This window comes from Saccopteryx leptura, chromosome X (assembly GCF_036850995.1).
Source record: "Saccopteryx leptura isolate mSacLep1 chromosome X, mSacLep1_pri_phased_curated, whole genome shotgun sequence".
Classification (NCBI taxonomy): domain Eukaryota; kingdom Metazoa; phylum Chordata; class Mammalia; order Chiroptera; family Emballonuridae; genus Saccopteryx; species Saccopteryx leptura.
The window spans coordinates 96200412-96217043 of record NC_089516.1 but is presented as its reverse complement, the minus strand read 5'-3'; the positions used below and the strand labels follow the sequence as shown (position 1 = coordinate 96217043).

The 16632-nt window shown below is 33.1% G+C and overlaps 1 protein-coding gene across 3 annotated transcripts in view; it reads left to right on the top strand.

Annotated features, from left to right (window-relative positions):
* KLHL4 (kelch like family member 4) overlaps nt 1–16082 on the top strand; it is a 92507-nt gene extending 76425 nt beyond the window's left edge. For 2 of the 3 annotated variants that reach the window (XM_066357112.1, XM_066357115.1), the window contains exons 8-11: nt 16–178; nt 1953–2165; nt 11078–11249; nt 12710–12936. In XM_066357112.1, the coding sequence (XP_066213209.1) occupies nt 16–178; nt 1953–2165; nt 11078–11249; nt 12710–12769 (608 nt within the window). In that variant the 3' untranslated portion in view covers nt 12770–12936. Of the gene's footprint in view, nt 1–15; nt 179–1952; nt 2166–11077; nt 11250–11763; nt 11765–12709; nt 12937–16006 lie in introns of those variants that run through there. The other variant, XM_066357116.1, reaches the window with a different exon arrangement.
* The last annotated feature ends 550 nt before the right edge of the window (nt 16083–16632 follow it).

Below are 16632 nucleotides of genomic sequence, written 5' to 3'. Positions count from 1 at the left end.
ATTATTATCTTTTAGGTGTAGCCACACTTGAAGGACCAATGTATGCTGTTGGTGGTCATGATGGATGGAGTTATCTAAACACTGTAGAAAGATGGGACCCTGAAGGACGTCAGTGGAATTATGTGGCCAGTATGTCAACACCTAGAAGCACAGTTGGTGTTGTTGCATTGAACAACAAGTAAGTAAACCAAAATGTGCATGGTCTTTTCTCCTAGGTCATGTGCTACGGCAATTTAATGATGAGATCCATCAATAAATAAACATTCCCAATTACCAGAATACTTTAGTTATCAATAATAAAAGACCTTTGTTGGAACCCTTTCTTCATTCTGATGGAAATACTTGTCTGGAATGTTTAATTAAATATTCTGTAGTCCTTTGCTATTTATTTGTGTTCTTGGGACCAGGAGCATCAGCATTACCAGAGATCTATTTTAAAATGCTGAACCCTAACCCCATGCTAAACCATTTGAATTATATTGGCATTTGAACACGATCCTCAAGTGACTTGTGTGTGCATTAAATTTGAGAATCACTTCCACATTCAAACCAGACCAACTTTTACCCTCAAGAAGATTGTACTTATTATAACTTAATCTTGACTTAGCAAAACTTTGGCTTGTCTTCGTAATAGGGCAAGGTTTTGATTTTTGTTTTTTGTTGCTGCTGTTGTTGCTTACCACACTCTCTCTCGAATATTTAGGGTTCCCAATTCTAGAATTACATCTAGTTCTATCTTTCTACATCTTCCTGCTTCTTAATCACTTGTCTGTAAGAACAAGCTAACGTATTAAAATCCAGTGAAGTTAAGGTTGCTAAGAGCTTGAATTGGTAATTTCAGTTAATTACATGTGCTTTCTGACAAGGCACCTTTGGAGGAAAGGACCAGTATATAGGAGAGACTTGAATGATGAGAAATTCTGACAATAGGATGGTTCAATAACAAGACAGCCTGTGTATCTGTATTGACTATCCATCAAACCAATACTTTATCACTTAAATGGGCTCAGTAGAATTTTCAGCACAGATGGATTTTAGTACCTCATGGAAGAAAAAGAGGGAAATGTCTATTGTTAGGAGACTTAGTCTTATAATGTCTTAGAGCTTAACATACTCTGAAATCTGTTATCTGTGGACTGACCTGAATGATTATCAGGTCACTCCGTTATAATCTCCTACCTCTAACTATTATTAGAGAACAGGGTGAAATAATCAAATTTGGCTATTTTAACTTTGTTTTGCTGACTTTCTATTGTTCATAACTCAACATGAATGGCAGTATTGATGTTTGGCTTAGTAAATATTTATCTTCTCTATTGATGCAGAGATTAAATTTAAATTAGATTAAAATATTGCTCATCAATAGAATTGACATTTTAAAGTTAATGGGAGAATTGTCATAGCCAATATATCTTTCTAAGAAAAAATCTGCTTTCTAAGTTCTATTCTATCCCCTTACTCATTTATCAAATTAACACATTCCTAGTAACAAATGTGTATATATATATTTTAACTAAATAGTTAATAAAAACAACAGGAATTCTAATGCTAGGCCATTGAACCTAGCTAAAATTATAGGGTCGTTGGAGTCCGTGTTTGAAAGCATTCTTTTTTCTTTTTTAAATTTCCAGTTTTTAATGAGTTATGATTGATATATATTGCCAGTGTTTTCAATATTCTTTCATTTTCTGTACACAATTTCCCATGGGATCTTTTAACTTATTGTGTCAAAGTAACTTTCACAAAAATGATGAAATGTTTTGGATTAGGGTATAACTCAACAAGTGCCTCCCATTCACAAACTCAAGCTGCCTGCTAAAATATACAAAGGGAGTAAAGTAATCAGAAACTTAAAATGCTTTGTTCAAGGTTCCTTCCCTTTCATTCTAGGCACAAATTGGAAATTATATATGTGTGGTACACACACACATTCTTTTTATTTTTATTTTTAGGCTATATGCAATTGGTGGACGTGATGGAAGTTCCTGCCTCAAATCAATGGAATACTTTGACCCACACACTAACAAATGGAGTCTATGTGCTCCAATGTCCAAAAGACGTGGAGGTGTGGGAGTTGCAACATACAATGGATTTTTATTTGTTGTGGGGGGTCATGATGCCCCTGCTTCTAACCATTGCTCCAGGCTTTCTGACTGTGTAGAACGGTAAAATGTTTCTACTTATTTATGTATGTGTTTATGGTTATTTTTTTAGAAATGAGAAATATTTTTAGGCTTCCAAAAAGTAGTTTCCTTAATAAATGTTAATTCTTTCAAGAGATCAATCCCTTGATAAATTGCACACTTATTTTAAGCTAAAAAATATTTTGAAAAAATATTCTTTCTTATGTGCTTTAGATCCACCACAAAGAATATATAAAAATAATATATTTGTTTGATACTCTATAAAATAATGAGACAAAAATAAATATAAGAATAAAGAAATTGTATGCCAACCTAGATCACTCTACTTATTTACCAGCTCAAATACAAAAACTTTACTGTTTAAAAAATCAAATCCATCATCAAAGGACAAAGATTTACTACCACATAACATACAGAAATAATTTCCTAAGGGAGGTATTAATATATTCTGAACAATGAGTTTATTGCATTAAGTATTTAATTTCACATAGGTAACTCTTTGTGTGGAGACATTCATTTAAAAGAAAAAAAGTATAATATGTTTTTTTAAAAGAAGTCAGTCATATGACTTTGTAGTTATAACATTTACATTCCTCTTCAAGATAGAAAATGTATATTCAAATATAATAGTAAAATAATATTAACAAAGTCCAAATGACAAATTTATAGTCAGCAAAATTATCAGAATTCAGAAGACAGAGATCAGTGTGGGATGGTGTCCGAAAAAGAAATTCACAAAATAGAATTTGCATTTTGTAAGCCCACAAATGAATGGAGGAGATTTCTGGTCAAGGAAAAAGCACAACCAAAAGGATTATTTGTTTAAATATGTTTTCTTTCCTTTCTATATATTTGTAGATACTCTAGTTTTCATTTTGTTGTTGATTTAAAATTTAATTCCATTGTAAAAAATTTTGCATGTTTTCAACCTTTTTAAATTTATTAAGATTTGCTTTGCAGCCTACCACATGGTCTATCTTAGAAAATATTTTTTGTTGTTTACTTGAGAAAAATGTGTGCTCTGTATTTTGGGGGTACAATATTTTATATCTATATTTTAGGTCCAGTTAGTCTACAATGTTCTTCAAATCTTTGCTGTACTTACGGATTTTTCTTTCTGTTTACTCTATTCATTTTTTTTTTGTACTTTTCCTGAAGTGAGAAGCAGGGAGGCAGACAGACAGACTCCCACATGTGCCCTACCGGGAACCACTGGCATGCCCACTAGGGGATGATGCTCTGCCCATCTGGGGCAATGCTCCATTGGAACCGGAGCCATTCTAGTTCCTGAGGCGGAGGCTATGGAGTCATCCTCAGTGCTCCGGCCAACTTTGCTCCAATGGAGCCTTGCCGGTGGGAGGGGAAGAGAGAGACAGAGAGGAAGGAGAGGGGGAGGGGTGGAGAAGCAGATGGGTGCTTCTCCTGTGTGCCCTGGCTGGTAATCGAACCCAGGACTTCCACATGCCAGGACAATGCCCTACCACTGAGCCAACCAGCCAGGGCCTTGTATTCATTATCGAAGGTGAGAAATTGAGCATATTCAGTTACTGTAGAGCTTTCTCCCTCCAATTCTGTCAATATTCGCTTCATATATTTAGGAACTGTGGTATTTAGTCTTCTTATGTTTATAATTGTTATATATTCTATATTATTTTACCTTTTCCTTTTTATCATTATATGACATGCTTCTTTTCTCATGTAACACTTTTCATTTTAAAGCCTATTTTATATGACATGTATATAGTCATACCTCCTCACTTTTGGTTACTATTTGTATGGAATATTTTTTTTTCATCTTTTTACTTTTGACATATGTTTCCCTAAATCTAAAATGTCTCTTGTAAACAGTATACAGTTCAATATTCTTTTTTAGCCATTCTGCCAAAATATTCCTTTTGATAAGCAGTTTAATTCATTTACATTTACAGTGATTATTGAGAAGAACTTATATTGCCATTTTGTTATTTCTTTTCATACGCCTTAAATGTATTTTGTTATTTAGCCCCCTCTTCTCGCTTTTATTAGTTTTTTTTTTATTTGAATTGAGCTTTGGTTCCTTTCTCAATTTACTTTTTGTGTGTTCTATAATTATTTCTTTTGTGGTTACCGTGAGGATTACATATAACATCTTGAGTTTTCCAAATTATTTTAAGTTCATATCAACTTAATTTTAATTGCATAAAAATACTCTATTCTTACAGCTTTATCCTCTCCCCTACTTAATGTTACTGATATCACAAATTATGTATTTATATATTGTGTAATCATTTATATAGTTTTATAATTATTTTCATGTTTTTGTCTTTTAAGGCCTATAGAAGAACAAAAAAATAGATATGTAAACCCAAATTAACTAGATTTTTGTATTTGTCCATGTACTTACCTTTAGCAGAGAAATTTATAAATTTGTATGACTTTGAGGTACCATCTAGTGTTATTTATAGCAACTTTACTCCTTTTATACTCTTTTTAAGATATCTTGTAGGACAAATCTACCAGTAATGAACTTCTTTACTTATTGTTTTCCCAAGAATGCCTTAATTTCTCCCTCCTTTTTGAAGGACAGTTTTGCTGGTAATGGAATTCTCAGTTCATAGGGGTTGTCTTCCAGCAATTTAAATATATTGTAGTATATTATTCCACTGCCTTCTGTCCTTTGCTGAGAAATTTGATAATAATATTATTGAGTGTCCCTTGTATGTCACAAATTGCTTTTCACTTGCTGCTTAGAAATGGTCTCTTTGTCTTTGATGTTCAACAATTTGATTATACTTTCTCAGTGGAGGTCACTTTAGGTTTGACTTACCTGAAGTTCACTGAGATTTTGGGGTTTGTAATCCATGCTTTCTTCAAATTTGAAGAGTTTTCAGCTATGATTTCTTCAAATATTATTTCTTTCCCTTTCTCTATGTCTCTTCTTCTTTTTGGAATCCCAAACTATGTATATTGATTCAGTTCTTTTTCTCAGAAATCACTTAGACTGTGCACTTTTCTTCATTCTGTTTGCTCCTCAGACCTGATCATTGCAAATGCCTTGAATTCAAGTTTACCTACTTCCTTCTGCCTGACTGAGTCTCTTAATAAATCCCTCTGGTGAATTTTTCAATTCAAACATTTAATTTTTCAGTCTCAGAATTTCTGCTTGGTTCCTCTTTATAATATATATTTTTTGACATTCTAATTTTGTTTATTTTCTTGATTTCCTTAAGTATTCTGTTTTCGTTTTAGCTTTTTAAGCATATACATATAAGACAGTTGTCTTACTGTCTTTATCTTCTAAGTCAGATGCCTATGTTTCTAAAGGGATGGTTTCTTGACATTTATTTTGTTCTTCTGAATGAAAATTGTTTTCTTATTTTTTGTATACTTTGAGATCTCTTGTTAAAATTGAGCATTTGAAATAAAACAAAAATACGTCTCCCAGTTTTTGCAGATTGGCTCTATGCATGCAGAGATCATCAACAATTAATAGGTCATGCCTGGGATCAGTCCAATATGAAGACTTGAGACCTTCTCAGGAATTTTCTGGACTTGTGTGTTTCCTGGGGTTGTGTTTGTTTCAATTCTCTGTGTACATATCTGCTTTTAAATGTCTTAATTTACTTAACAATCTCAGCCTTGCTGTTTCTCCAATCAGAAATCTCTTGTTCCAGGTGTCTATGCATCTGTAATCTCCTGATGACTTCCATGAGTCATGTGTACTACATCCATGGTTTTTCTTAGCCTGAGATCTATGAGCTTTGTCACTTTGGACTGCCTGAGATGTAAATTAAGTGACACAGAGAATAATTCCTTAGGCGACACAAGACAGTTTAGATTGTTGCATTTTAAATCTGCTCTTTTCTCTCTGGTTCAAAGAAACTGGGGCAGAGCTACTGATTTCTCCAATCTATGCCATGCTTTGCCAGGAGGGAGTGCGGCAAAGACAAATAAAGTCATAAAATTTCTTACTAATTTGAATGAAGCTTATTTTTGACTATGCATTTATTTTGCTGCTATGGATCTTTGAATGATTTTGAGAACCCCTATAAATCATTTTAGTCAGTATCCATTTGTTTGTATGTATGTATGTATGTATTTATTTATTTGTAGACTGAGGTGCTAGAGTTTCCTAGTCTATCATTTTGAGAACATCACTTCCAAGTGATGCAACATTGAAAACAAGATAATAACCTTATGAAAATCACATTAAGTTGCCTGTGTAGTTAAAATTTAAAGCAGAAACCACTATTCTCTTTTTTTATATCTAGAAGCACAATAATAAAATTAAATATAATTACAAAATGAAAAATACTTTGAAAGTCTAGGACATTTTTATTCACCATACAAAAATAGAAGTTGAATCCCTATCTGGTTAAATGACAAACAAATAGTAGAAAAATGATATTTTTTATATGAATGGAGTATGTAAAGGTTTGGAAAGCAATCATATTTGACTTTTGATTTCAGTATTAAACCAAAAGATCACTTATATTACACTCACAACAATTGACATAATAAAACTCAGACTAAAAATCTTTATTTTGTTTGGTACAGAATTTCATCATGCATTTTAAATTTCAAACATTTATTCTCCATTTATGTGTTTGTGTGTGTTTAACTAAGAGGAATCCTCTTTCTCTTTTAGAAAGACCAAAGTGAAATATACTCAACATGTGTTAAAAATTTACTGTAAAAAGTTGTGAAAAGAACAGATTCTAGGCCCTGGCTGGTTGGCTCAGTGGTAGAGCGTCGGCCTGGCGTGCGGGGGACCCAGGTTCGATTCCCGGCCAGGGCACATAGGAGAAGCGCCCATTTGCTTCTCCACACCCCCCCTCCTTCCTCTCTGTCTCTCTCTTCCCCTCCCGCAGCCGAGGCTCCATTGGAGCAAAAGATGGCCCGGGCGCTGGGGATGGCTCCTTGGCCTCTGCCCCAGGCGCTAGAGTGGCTCTGGTCGCGGCAGATTGATGCCCTCCTGGTGGGCAGAGTGTCGCCTTTGGTGGGCGTGCCGGGTGGATCCCGGTCAGGCGCATGCGGGAGTCTGTCTGACTGTCTCTCCCCGTTTCCAGCTTCAGAAAAATACAAAAAAAAAAAAAAAAAAGAATAGATTCTATTGAAATTTTGATTTAACTAGATAATTTATTGACACTTTCTTTAGATCACAAAAATGATAGACATCACACAGTTCACAAAATATTAAGTACAAGCCCACCTCTCAGAAAATGTATATATACACACAAAACTCATACTTGTATTTATAAAAAAGGTAAGTATATTTTTAATTTTTAGTAATGGCCTTTGGGCATTTAATTCAATTTTTTTTAATTTAGTGACAGGAGGGAAGGCAGAAAGAGACTCCTGCATGTGCCCCCATTGGTGTCCACTTAGCATGCCCACATGAGGCGATGCTCTACTCATCTGGGGCTTTGCTCCATTGCTCAGCAACTGAGCTCTTATTTGCACCTGAGACGGAAGCCATGAAGCCATCCTCAGTGCTCCAGGCCAACTTCCTCTAATGGAGCAGTGGCTGCAGGAGGAGATGGGAAGCGAGAGAGAATGAGAGAAGCAAGAAGGGTGGTGGAAAAGCAAATGGGCACTTATCCTGTGTGCCCTGACAGGAAATCGAAACCAGGACATCCACACACTGTGCCAGTGCTCTACCACTGAGCCAACCTGCCAGGGCCAAATTTAAGTTTTAAGCTTATAAAAATATTTATGCTTCTCTACCTAATAATAACTACAGCCTTCTTTTTATAAAACTGTTGATGATAGACAATACTAAATCACTTACTATAAGTTAAACAAACACTATCAGGAATTATTACATTTGGGAAAATTTGATTTGATCAAAAGTCAAACAAATCCATGTACAAATATGTATGTTATCTTAACTTTCTATTAACACTAAAATTATTGGAGTGATAAACTTATAGGAGGTGGAGGTTACAGAGTGATATTGATATGGAGAATTCATATTGTCCTTTGCAGAAACATTAAAAGTTACCTAAAAGAATTTTGTGTAAACACAATATTGTACAAAATGATATGTAGTAAGAACTCAGGAAGGATTTTTACTATAAAAATGAAACCTGACTTTATAAAAACTTCATCTGAATTAAAAGTTACATTGTATAAATATTGATATAAAGTCAGAGAGAAATACTTTACGGCCTATTTATAATAGTAATTTTCTTGTAATGAATCCAAAATAGTAAGAGATCTTCTCTGTGGTATACCTCAATCTATGCTTTTTTTCCCATTGTAGTTTTGGGAGCTTCTTGTTGACTCTTACTGGCATAACTTGTGTTGCATTTATTGGTTCTTTGTATCTCAATGTGTGGAACTATGAAACAAGTTTGGTCCAATAAGTGTACATTTCACAAGGGAAATAATCTATAAAACATAAAATACTTTAATTAAATCACCATCTTCCCTCCCATTATTATGGCAGCATTTTCCTAGCTTTCCTTTGTGCACACATGAAATTGTAGAATTCTGTGATAAGACCTAAAGGAGAAAGGAATTGGGATGCATTTTAGCACTGTATAGCGTTCACAATAAAATTAGCTTTAAAATGGCTTGAAATGTCTATACCAATTTAAATAGACATTTACATATACATCTAGAAAAATATAAAATTAGTCTATATTTTTATATAAAAAGAAGTTCATAGTGCAAACTACAAAATTAAATATTTATAAACATATTTAATAATAAGTGTTTAACCTTAGCTAGTGACATAATTGCATTTCTATATATACCAATTTTTTAAAAAATTCACATACACTTAAATTTTTTAATGTATAGTAATTTTTTTAATTATATAGTAATTAAAAGCACTTGATTTAGAGTCAGACATAACTGAATTCAAATCCCAGGTCTACTATATACAACTTATCTGATCTTGACCTAGTAACTTTATAGCTCTAAACATCAGTTTCCTCATGTGAAAAGTGATAATATTATAGTATCATCGTCATAAGGTACAATATAATAAATATTAATGCACTTAGCATATTTCTTGGAACATATTAAGTCCTGATTAAAAGTTAGTTGCTGGTATTGTTTTTGTTTCTATCATTTCTGTAATCAGTATTATGTTGTTATCACCATTATCCCGTTATTTTCCATGAAAATACCGTGAGAGAATGGATAATGTTAAATTTCCAAAAATTATATAATTATGATCTTCACACAAATATGAAATTAGCATGTCAAAGAATATATATGATTCATGAATTAATGAGATAACACATAAAATGATAAAACTGGGTCCAACACAGTGTTGAAAGAAACAAAATAAAGATTAAGAATACTGAAAAAATTGTTAATAGATGCAAAGGTAGTTAACATCAACAATAAAATATAGAACTTGAAAGTCACCATTTCTACATGGTGGAAACTAATCCTAGCTCTATAAATAAAATTTATTTGTATTATTATGTACAAGAATCACAAGAAAGCTCAGTTTCCTATAACTTAAATTCTACACTTATAGAGATATAAAATAAGCTTCTCAGTAGAAAGTCAGTCAACAGTGTTCATTCTGTGGAATCAGATATTGTTGGCCTATCCAGTACCTAGGCATCTCATTCAATTAAGATAATCATTCAAATAAAATGTTTCTAAAACTATCACATAAAACTATGATGGTTGGGCAAAAGGTTACTATTTCTATAATGTGGATAAAAAAAATAAAATGCACATGCATGGCAGCTTTAGGTTTTGGTTGCAGATCTCTAAGTAAATCTTTAAATGAGTCTTGGTTCACCATTTACACACGTGTGTACTCTGATACTGACTGCAGCTTCAGAGTACAACAAACAGCAATTGTGTTGAAAATTCACCTTAAGTAAAGCATACAGCTATGCATTTTCTGGTTCAGGGTTTTATTGTAACATCAGAATTTAATGAGATATGCTATGTGACATTCTATATGCACTGGATATTGAAGTTATCTTAATTATTGATGATCTCAGACATTATTTAAAAATATTACTAGATATGAGACCAAGATCTAATGGAAACTAGAACCAGATGATTTAAAATATAATTAAAGAGATTATAAACATAAATTGAGGAGTAATAGAAATATAGAGAAATTAGTAGAGGCTAATAATGTCTCTTTTGTAAAATAAATCTTTATTATTGCATTTTACAAATAGGCCAATATAAAATCAGAGAGTATTTCCATGTGTAATTATGTGAATTTTCTTTTATTAATCACCTCACTTAGATTTTAATATTATGTATTTTTATGTAAGCTTCAAATTCTATGACAGAATTCCTGGAGAAGATTTTAATTAATATTACTTACTGAATTAACTTTCATTTTTTTAGAGAAAGGTTTGGGGATAAAGAGTTCAATATAGATTCAAATGGGAAAATCCTAGACTCCTGCAGACATCAGTAAGAACTCTCACAAAGGGAACATATAGAATAAGGCTAAGTTCACTTTAACTAACCACAAACAATATTAAAACCAGAATATGACATTCTATAAAACTAAAAAGTAATTTTATTCAAATTTACTTAAAATGTGAGCTCTCAGTTAAACAGGATCAGGCATCTCATGTATAACTATGATGTAAAGAGATTAAAAGAAAAACAAAAGCTCTCCAACAGCTTAATAAATGAGAAAGGAGGCACTTTCCGCATAATGATAAGATGCTAATAAGTGAATTTTTTTCATAGAGAATTTGAGTACCAACCAAAGAAATGCAAGGTATCTTGGAAAGAAAATATATTTTTGATAATGCTTTGAGTGCCCTCTGGTGGCTGAAGATAATTTTGTCCTGTACTTATCTTTTACATTTATCAGTCAAACTATACTTGATATTTTAAGGTATTTTAATTCTTTATATAAGATAAATATACATTTTATTAAAGCTTATTATTTTTTATTTTAACACTATTCGACTTTCCCTCTCAATTGTATTCCTAAACCTCTTAAGGTATGATCCAAAAAATGATTCATGGTCAACTGTGGCTCCTCTGAGTGTTCCTCGAGATGCTGTTGCTGTATGTGCTTTAGGAGACAAACTCTTTGTGGTCGGAGGATATGATGGACATACTTATTTGAATACTGTTGAGTCATATGATGCACAGAAAGATGAATGGAAACAGGTACTCTTACTAAAAGTATTCAAATTAGTATATTTCAGGTTTTAATAAAATATATTTAAATATATTTTTGGAATTAATTCCATTCTCTTCCTCTTTAAGGTGTAACCAGATTCTTTTAGGGAAATTTGTAGCATGTGCTTTATCTATGTTATAGAAAATGGCTGGATGATCTAATTGATCATTAGCAAGATCCATGAGTATTTATATGAAAAAGGACAGATAATCTCTTGACTTTATGTAATCATTTATTTCACAGAATAGTCAATAAGATTCAATAATTCAAGAGCTTTACTATTTGCTCAACTTCCTATGTATGTATTATGACTTGAAAACCAAAGAACAAGGTCCTCATCTACAAATATCTGCCCTTTTTTTATTAGCTGCTGCCCAAGGAGAAAAATCTTTCTATCCCCTCCTTATAGAGATTGTATAAACTGCATTAGTCATAACTTTTAATCAGTTAGTCAAGAAATTTAGTGAACAGTGGGAGTGATTATAATTAAATCCTCTCAAGAGTCCAGCACATTAAACAGATGAAATTATAAGATGGAGCACTGAAAGGACATCTTGAGAATGCTAAAGGCAAACTTGACGCTTTTGACAGTTTTTTCAGTGATAGATCTAGATTTATTCCAAAATATCTAATCATGGTTTATTAATTAAATAATAGGTTAATAAAAATAAAATATGATTAACTCTTTACTTTCCACAACAAGTAAAACTTATTTGGTATTTAACTTCACCTTCCCTTAACTGTTTTCATGTTGCCTTATGTAGTTAGTGTTCCAAATAAATATCTTAATGTAGTGACAGCTGATAATGTGTTTTTGTCTTTCTTTCAACAATTTGATGCATTAGACTCATGGAATCATTCAAATTATTCCATGTTGGTAGTATCAATGTGTAGGACCAGCTAGAAATGGGGGCAAAAACATTTTAACCAACAAGTAGTTAGGTCAAATGCAATCATCAAAAAGATTGTCTAACCTGATAGAATTTACTTTTCTGAAAAATGCAGTCCTAGATTTTATTCCTAGCTTTTCACTATTTCATTGTGTAATACTAGAAAAAAGTGAAAGACAATTAACAGATAATGGAATTATAACTACTCTATGCCAAATTATTTTCATTTATTATCTCCTTTAACTTAACAAAAGCCTAGAAGGATACGTATTATTAGCTACAAATTTTCAAGTGATAAAATTACCAGAGAGCTAAAACTTACTAATTATCACCTGCTAATTATCAATATCAGATCTACATTGTTTTAAAGACTATTTTTTTTCTACCACACTGGACAGTTACTTGAGCTATATTTTCCCTTGTCTTTATGAAAGATAATGATTAGACCACAATAGCAAATGATTAGACCACTTTACCAATTTCAATATGCTCTATTATGCTAAACACTGAATTTATTCAAACATCATTTCTTTTCCTGTTTTTGTTTTCTGTGTTAGGAAGTTCCTGTTAACATTGGAAGAGCTGGTGCATGTGTTGTGGTGGTGAAACTACCATAAAGCTAGCTCATCAAGTGGAAGAAAACTGGATAATTTTAAGGAATGGAGTAAGAAGAAAAGAAGAAACATGGAAACATGTTTTTTTTCCTTTAATTAGTAATCATACACGAAAATTCTTGTGTTATTTTAATATGTAGTTATGATTGCTCTCATTTGTGAAGCCAAAACACGTTTTAAACATGAATTACATATAGGTGTTAAGATATGTGTTGTTAGAGCTGATAATATACATGGAAATCTACTTATCTAGATTTAGCATTATTACTTTAAAATGTTTAAAGGAAATTGATAATGGCCAAGGTATGAAAGGGCTACAAAAGCATTGTTAGTTTTTAAGTTAAGAGTCTGAGAAATTAAAAATATTTTCTATTTCAAAAAAAAATAACTTTATTATCTGGAATATAACTAATAGAAAAAAGAATCTCTAATGCTTAAAATGTAGTCTTATTTTCAGTAAGACATCATTCTCCTATTCAAACAATATCCCAAACAGTTAAATAACATCTCACATTTATTAATAGAAAAACTTTTACTGTGTTGACAAAGAAAAAGCCTGAAAAACTCATTGGCATAATTTGTTCTGATGCCCAAAGAATGTTAAAATTTTCACAAACTTACTCTTTTACAGTACCATCTCGCAAAGCACACATATAAATGTTGTCTTGTTAGATTTGTTACCAGTAAAATATTACTGTAATTTCATATACACAATCTACACAGTTAAGTAGTGAATATTTATCATATTGATACAAACTGTGTCATCTGCTTTAAAGTGTTAGGGCCTCACTTGTATAGAAGGTAATATTCTCCTCAAACATTTCTATGAACTCTGTGAACACCTACTATTAAGTTTAACAATTTTTCAAAAACAATATTTTTTTTTACAGAGACAGAGAGCGGGATAGATAGGGACAGACAGACAGGAACAGAGAGAGATGAAAAACATCAATCATCAGTTTTTCATTGCGACACCTTAGTTGTTCATTGATTGCTTTCTCATATGTGCATTGACTGCGGGCCTTCAGCAGACCGAGTAACCCCTTGATCAAGACAGCGACCTTGGGCCCAAGCTGGTGAGATTTGCTCAAATCAGATGAGCCCGCGCTCAAGCTGGCAACCTCGGGGTCTCGAACCTGAATCCTCTGCATCTCAGTCTGTCACTCTATCCACTGTGCCACTGCCTGGTCAGGGAATAAAAACCCAATTTTTGAAATATAGTAAAATTGAGATGTTCTACAATATAAACACATAGAAACACTAAAATGTGCAATATCTATGGTAAATTCTGTACTTATCTTTTATGTAACAATACATGACTTTCTGTTAATGTTATATTCATCCAGTAGAAAATGTTAAGGATATGCACACTACAATAAACATTGTTAAATTTAAAAATAAAAGGTTTAGTTGGGTAGTACTTTACTTCAAAATGTTTATTCACATATATCCCATTATAAAAATATTTAAGATAAAATATTGAAAAATATTCATTGTGAAAGTAACTTTTCAAGGAGGTATAAAATTTTAGAATTTTTACATTATGTTCTTTTAAACAGGATTTGTATTGTAGCATGTGAAACCAGGAAGCAAAATCCAGAGAGATGCTTATAAAATGTAATGCTATGTTTTAATTTTTTAAAAAGGGTAGTGTAAGTTGTGTAAGATATTTGTCCTTTGATGAATTGGATTTAAATAAAATCTATTTCCCTTGGTTATAAAGAGTGTGGTTTTAGATCAGGGGTCCCCAAACTACGACCCACGGGCCACATGCGGCCTCCTGAGGCCATTTATCTGGTCCCCGCTGCACTTCCGGAAGGGGCACCTCTTTCATTGGTGGTCAGTGAGAGGAGCACAGGATACATCCCCATCCTGTGCCCCTGGAGTACTGTATGTGGTGGTGCTGCAGTCACTCACGTACAGCGCGTCATGTCATATCACTTGTTACGGCCAGCAGTGACAAATATGGAACCGGACATAGACCATCTTATTAGCCAAAAGCAGGCCCATAGTTCCCATTGAAATACTGGTCAGTTTGTTGATTTAAATTTACTTGTCCTTTATTTTAAATATTGTATTTGTTCCCGTTTTATTTTTTTACTTTAAAATAAGATATGTGCAGTGTGCATAGGGATTTGTTCATAGTTTCTTTTTATAGTCCGGCCCTCCAACGGTCTGAGGGACAGTAAACTGGCCCCCTGTGTAAAAAGTTTGGGGACCCCTGTTTTAGATTGTCAAATTCAGCTTGAATTGCCTTTTTTCTGTTTATTGCCCTAATAGGTAAAATATTGTATTTAAACACAAAAATATAATTTCCCTCTGTTGTTTCTTATCCCTTTAATTGTATTTAATTCTAAATAGAGGGCTATACACATCTTAAGTTCTAGGGATAGAGATGGAAATACGGAGATGCTGTAAAAAGTAAACATATGCATTCATGCACACATGCACACATGCATGCACACACACAAAGCTTTGTTAGAAGCTTAAATGTATGCCTTATCCAAATTAATGCAGAAGTTACATGAACCTTTATCCCCAAAGCACAGCTTTACATGTCAAGTTAAATTGGATTGTGAGCCAGTGGGTAAAGGAAAGATCAAAGGGCCTATCACAGTGGAGCTTGCCAATACACTAGTCAGAAGTGATTGTCACCATTAGGAAGACCATATTCAGAGTAATGCTTGTTCAGGCAAGTGGAGATTGAATACCATATTCTGGATGTTACAATTGGGCTTGTTTTATTTTTATTGGGCATTGATTATTAGGAGAGATATGTATGTTGCCCAGAACTACCTCTGCACATCTGTATTAGAAAATTGTGCTCAGGCTATGGCCTAGCTGGACTGCCACAATCTGAACAGATCTGAGCAGTCAGAATGGAAAGCTTCAGAGGCTTAAGGCATTAAAACATAACTGCTTGCTGGAGTCAAATCTAGCTGGGAAAAAGAGCTATAAGAGCAGGTCCTTTGTTTCTATGGCATAGTGAAGATGATCTATCAGGCTAATTTAAACTAACATAAATAAGAAAGGGAATTATTAATTTTTATATTTTTTTCAGTAGCATAAGGGTTGACCCATTTATATACTATACTCAGATTGGAAAGAAAATATTGGTTATTATTATTATTATTATTATTATTATTATTTGTAAAACCTTTCCCAGAATCTCCCAGTCTGCTGTCTTCAGTCTGTGTCATGATGACTCTCCATCAACTACTTTCCCTCTATTTCCACAAGGCATTCAGGAACTTCTAAAAACCTTCTATACCACACAAAGGTTGCAGAAGTCTCTGGGGCACTAAACTTCTTCTACCTATGCCATCCATCAACTTGACTCAGATGTGTTTGCTGCTCCATTTTGATAAAAAAGGAACAACGAAATAAAGTCTCCTCCTAGAGAGGACAGAACTAATACTCCTCTGATTTTAGAATTTTCTCTATTCTTAATCTGTCTAATGAGACTTTTACCCTGAGACCTTGATCCAAGAAAAAAGCATAAAACATGTTTCCTCAGCTGTCACCATTCTGTCCTTGTCCCTCTATGACAGTCACATGAAATAGTGAGACAAGTTTCACAGTTACCTTTCTCTTAGTATTGAACTTCCCTTATATCATATACCCTGTTCCTGGAGACACTAAGCCACAGCCTGGGTGATGAAAGAAATATCTTCTCCCTAGTTTGCAGACAGTGCTACACAAACTTCCCATTTTAACAAATCTGGCTCTCCATATGTCAAAGGAAATTTTAAAAAGTTGTTTATGGTTTTTTTTAAACTCTCTTGGGAACACTCGTTCTCCAAGACTATTGCCTGCTACAGACTAGGGGGTAAATCCTTTTCTACACGCTAAAAGTTTTACATTGA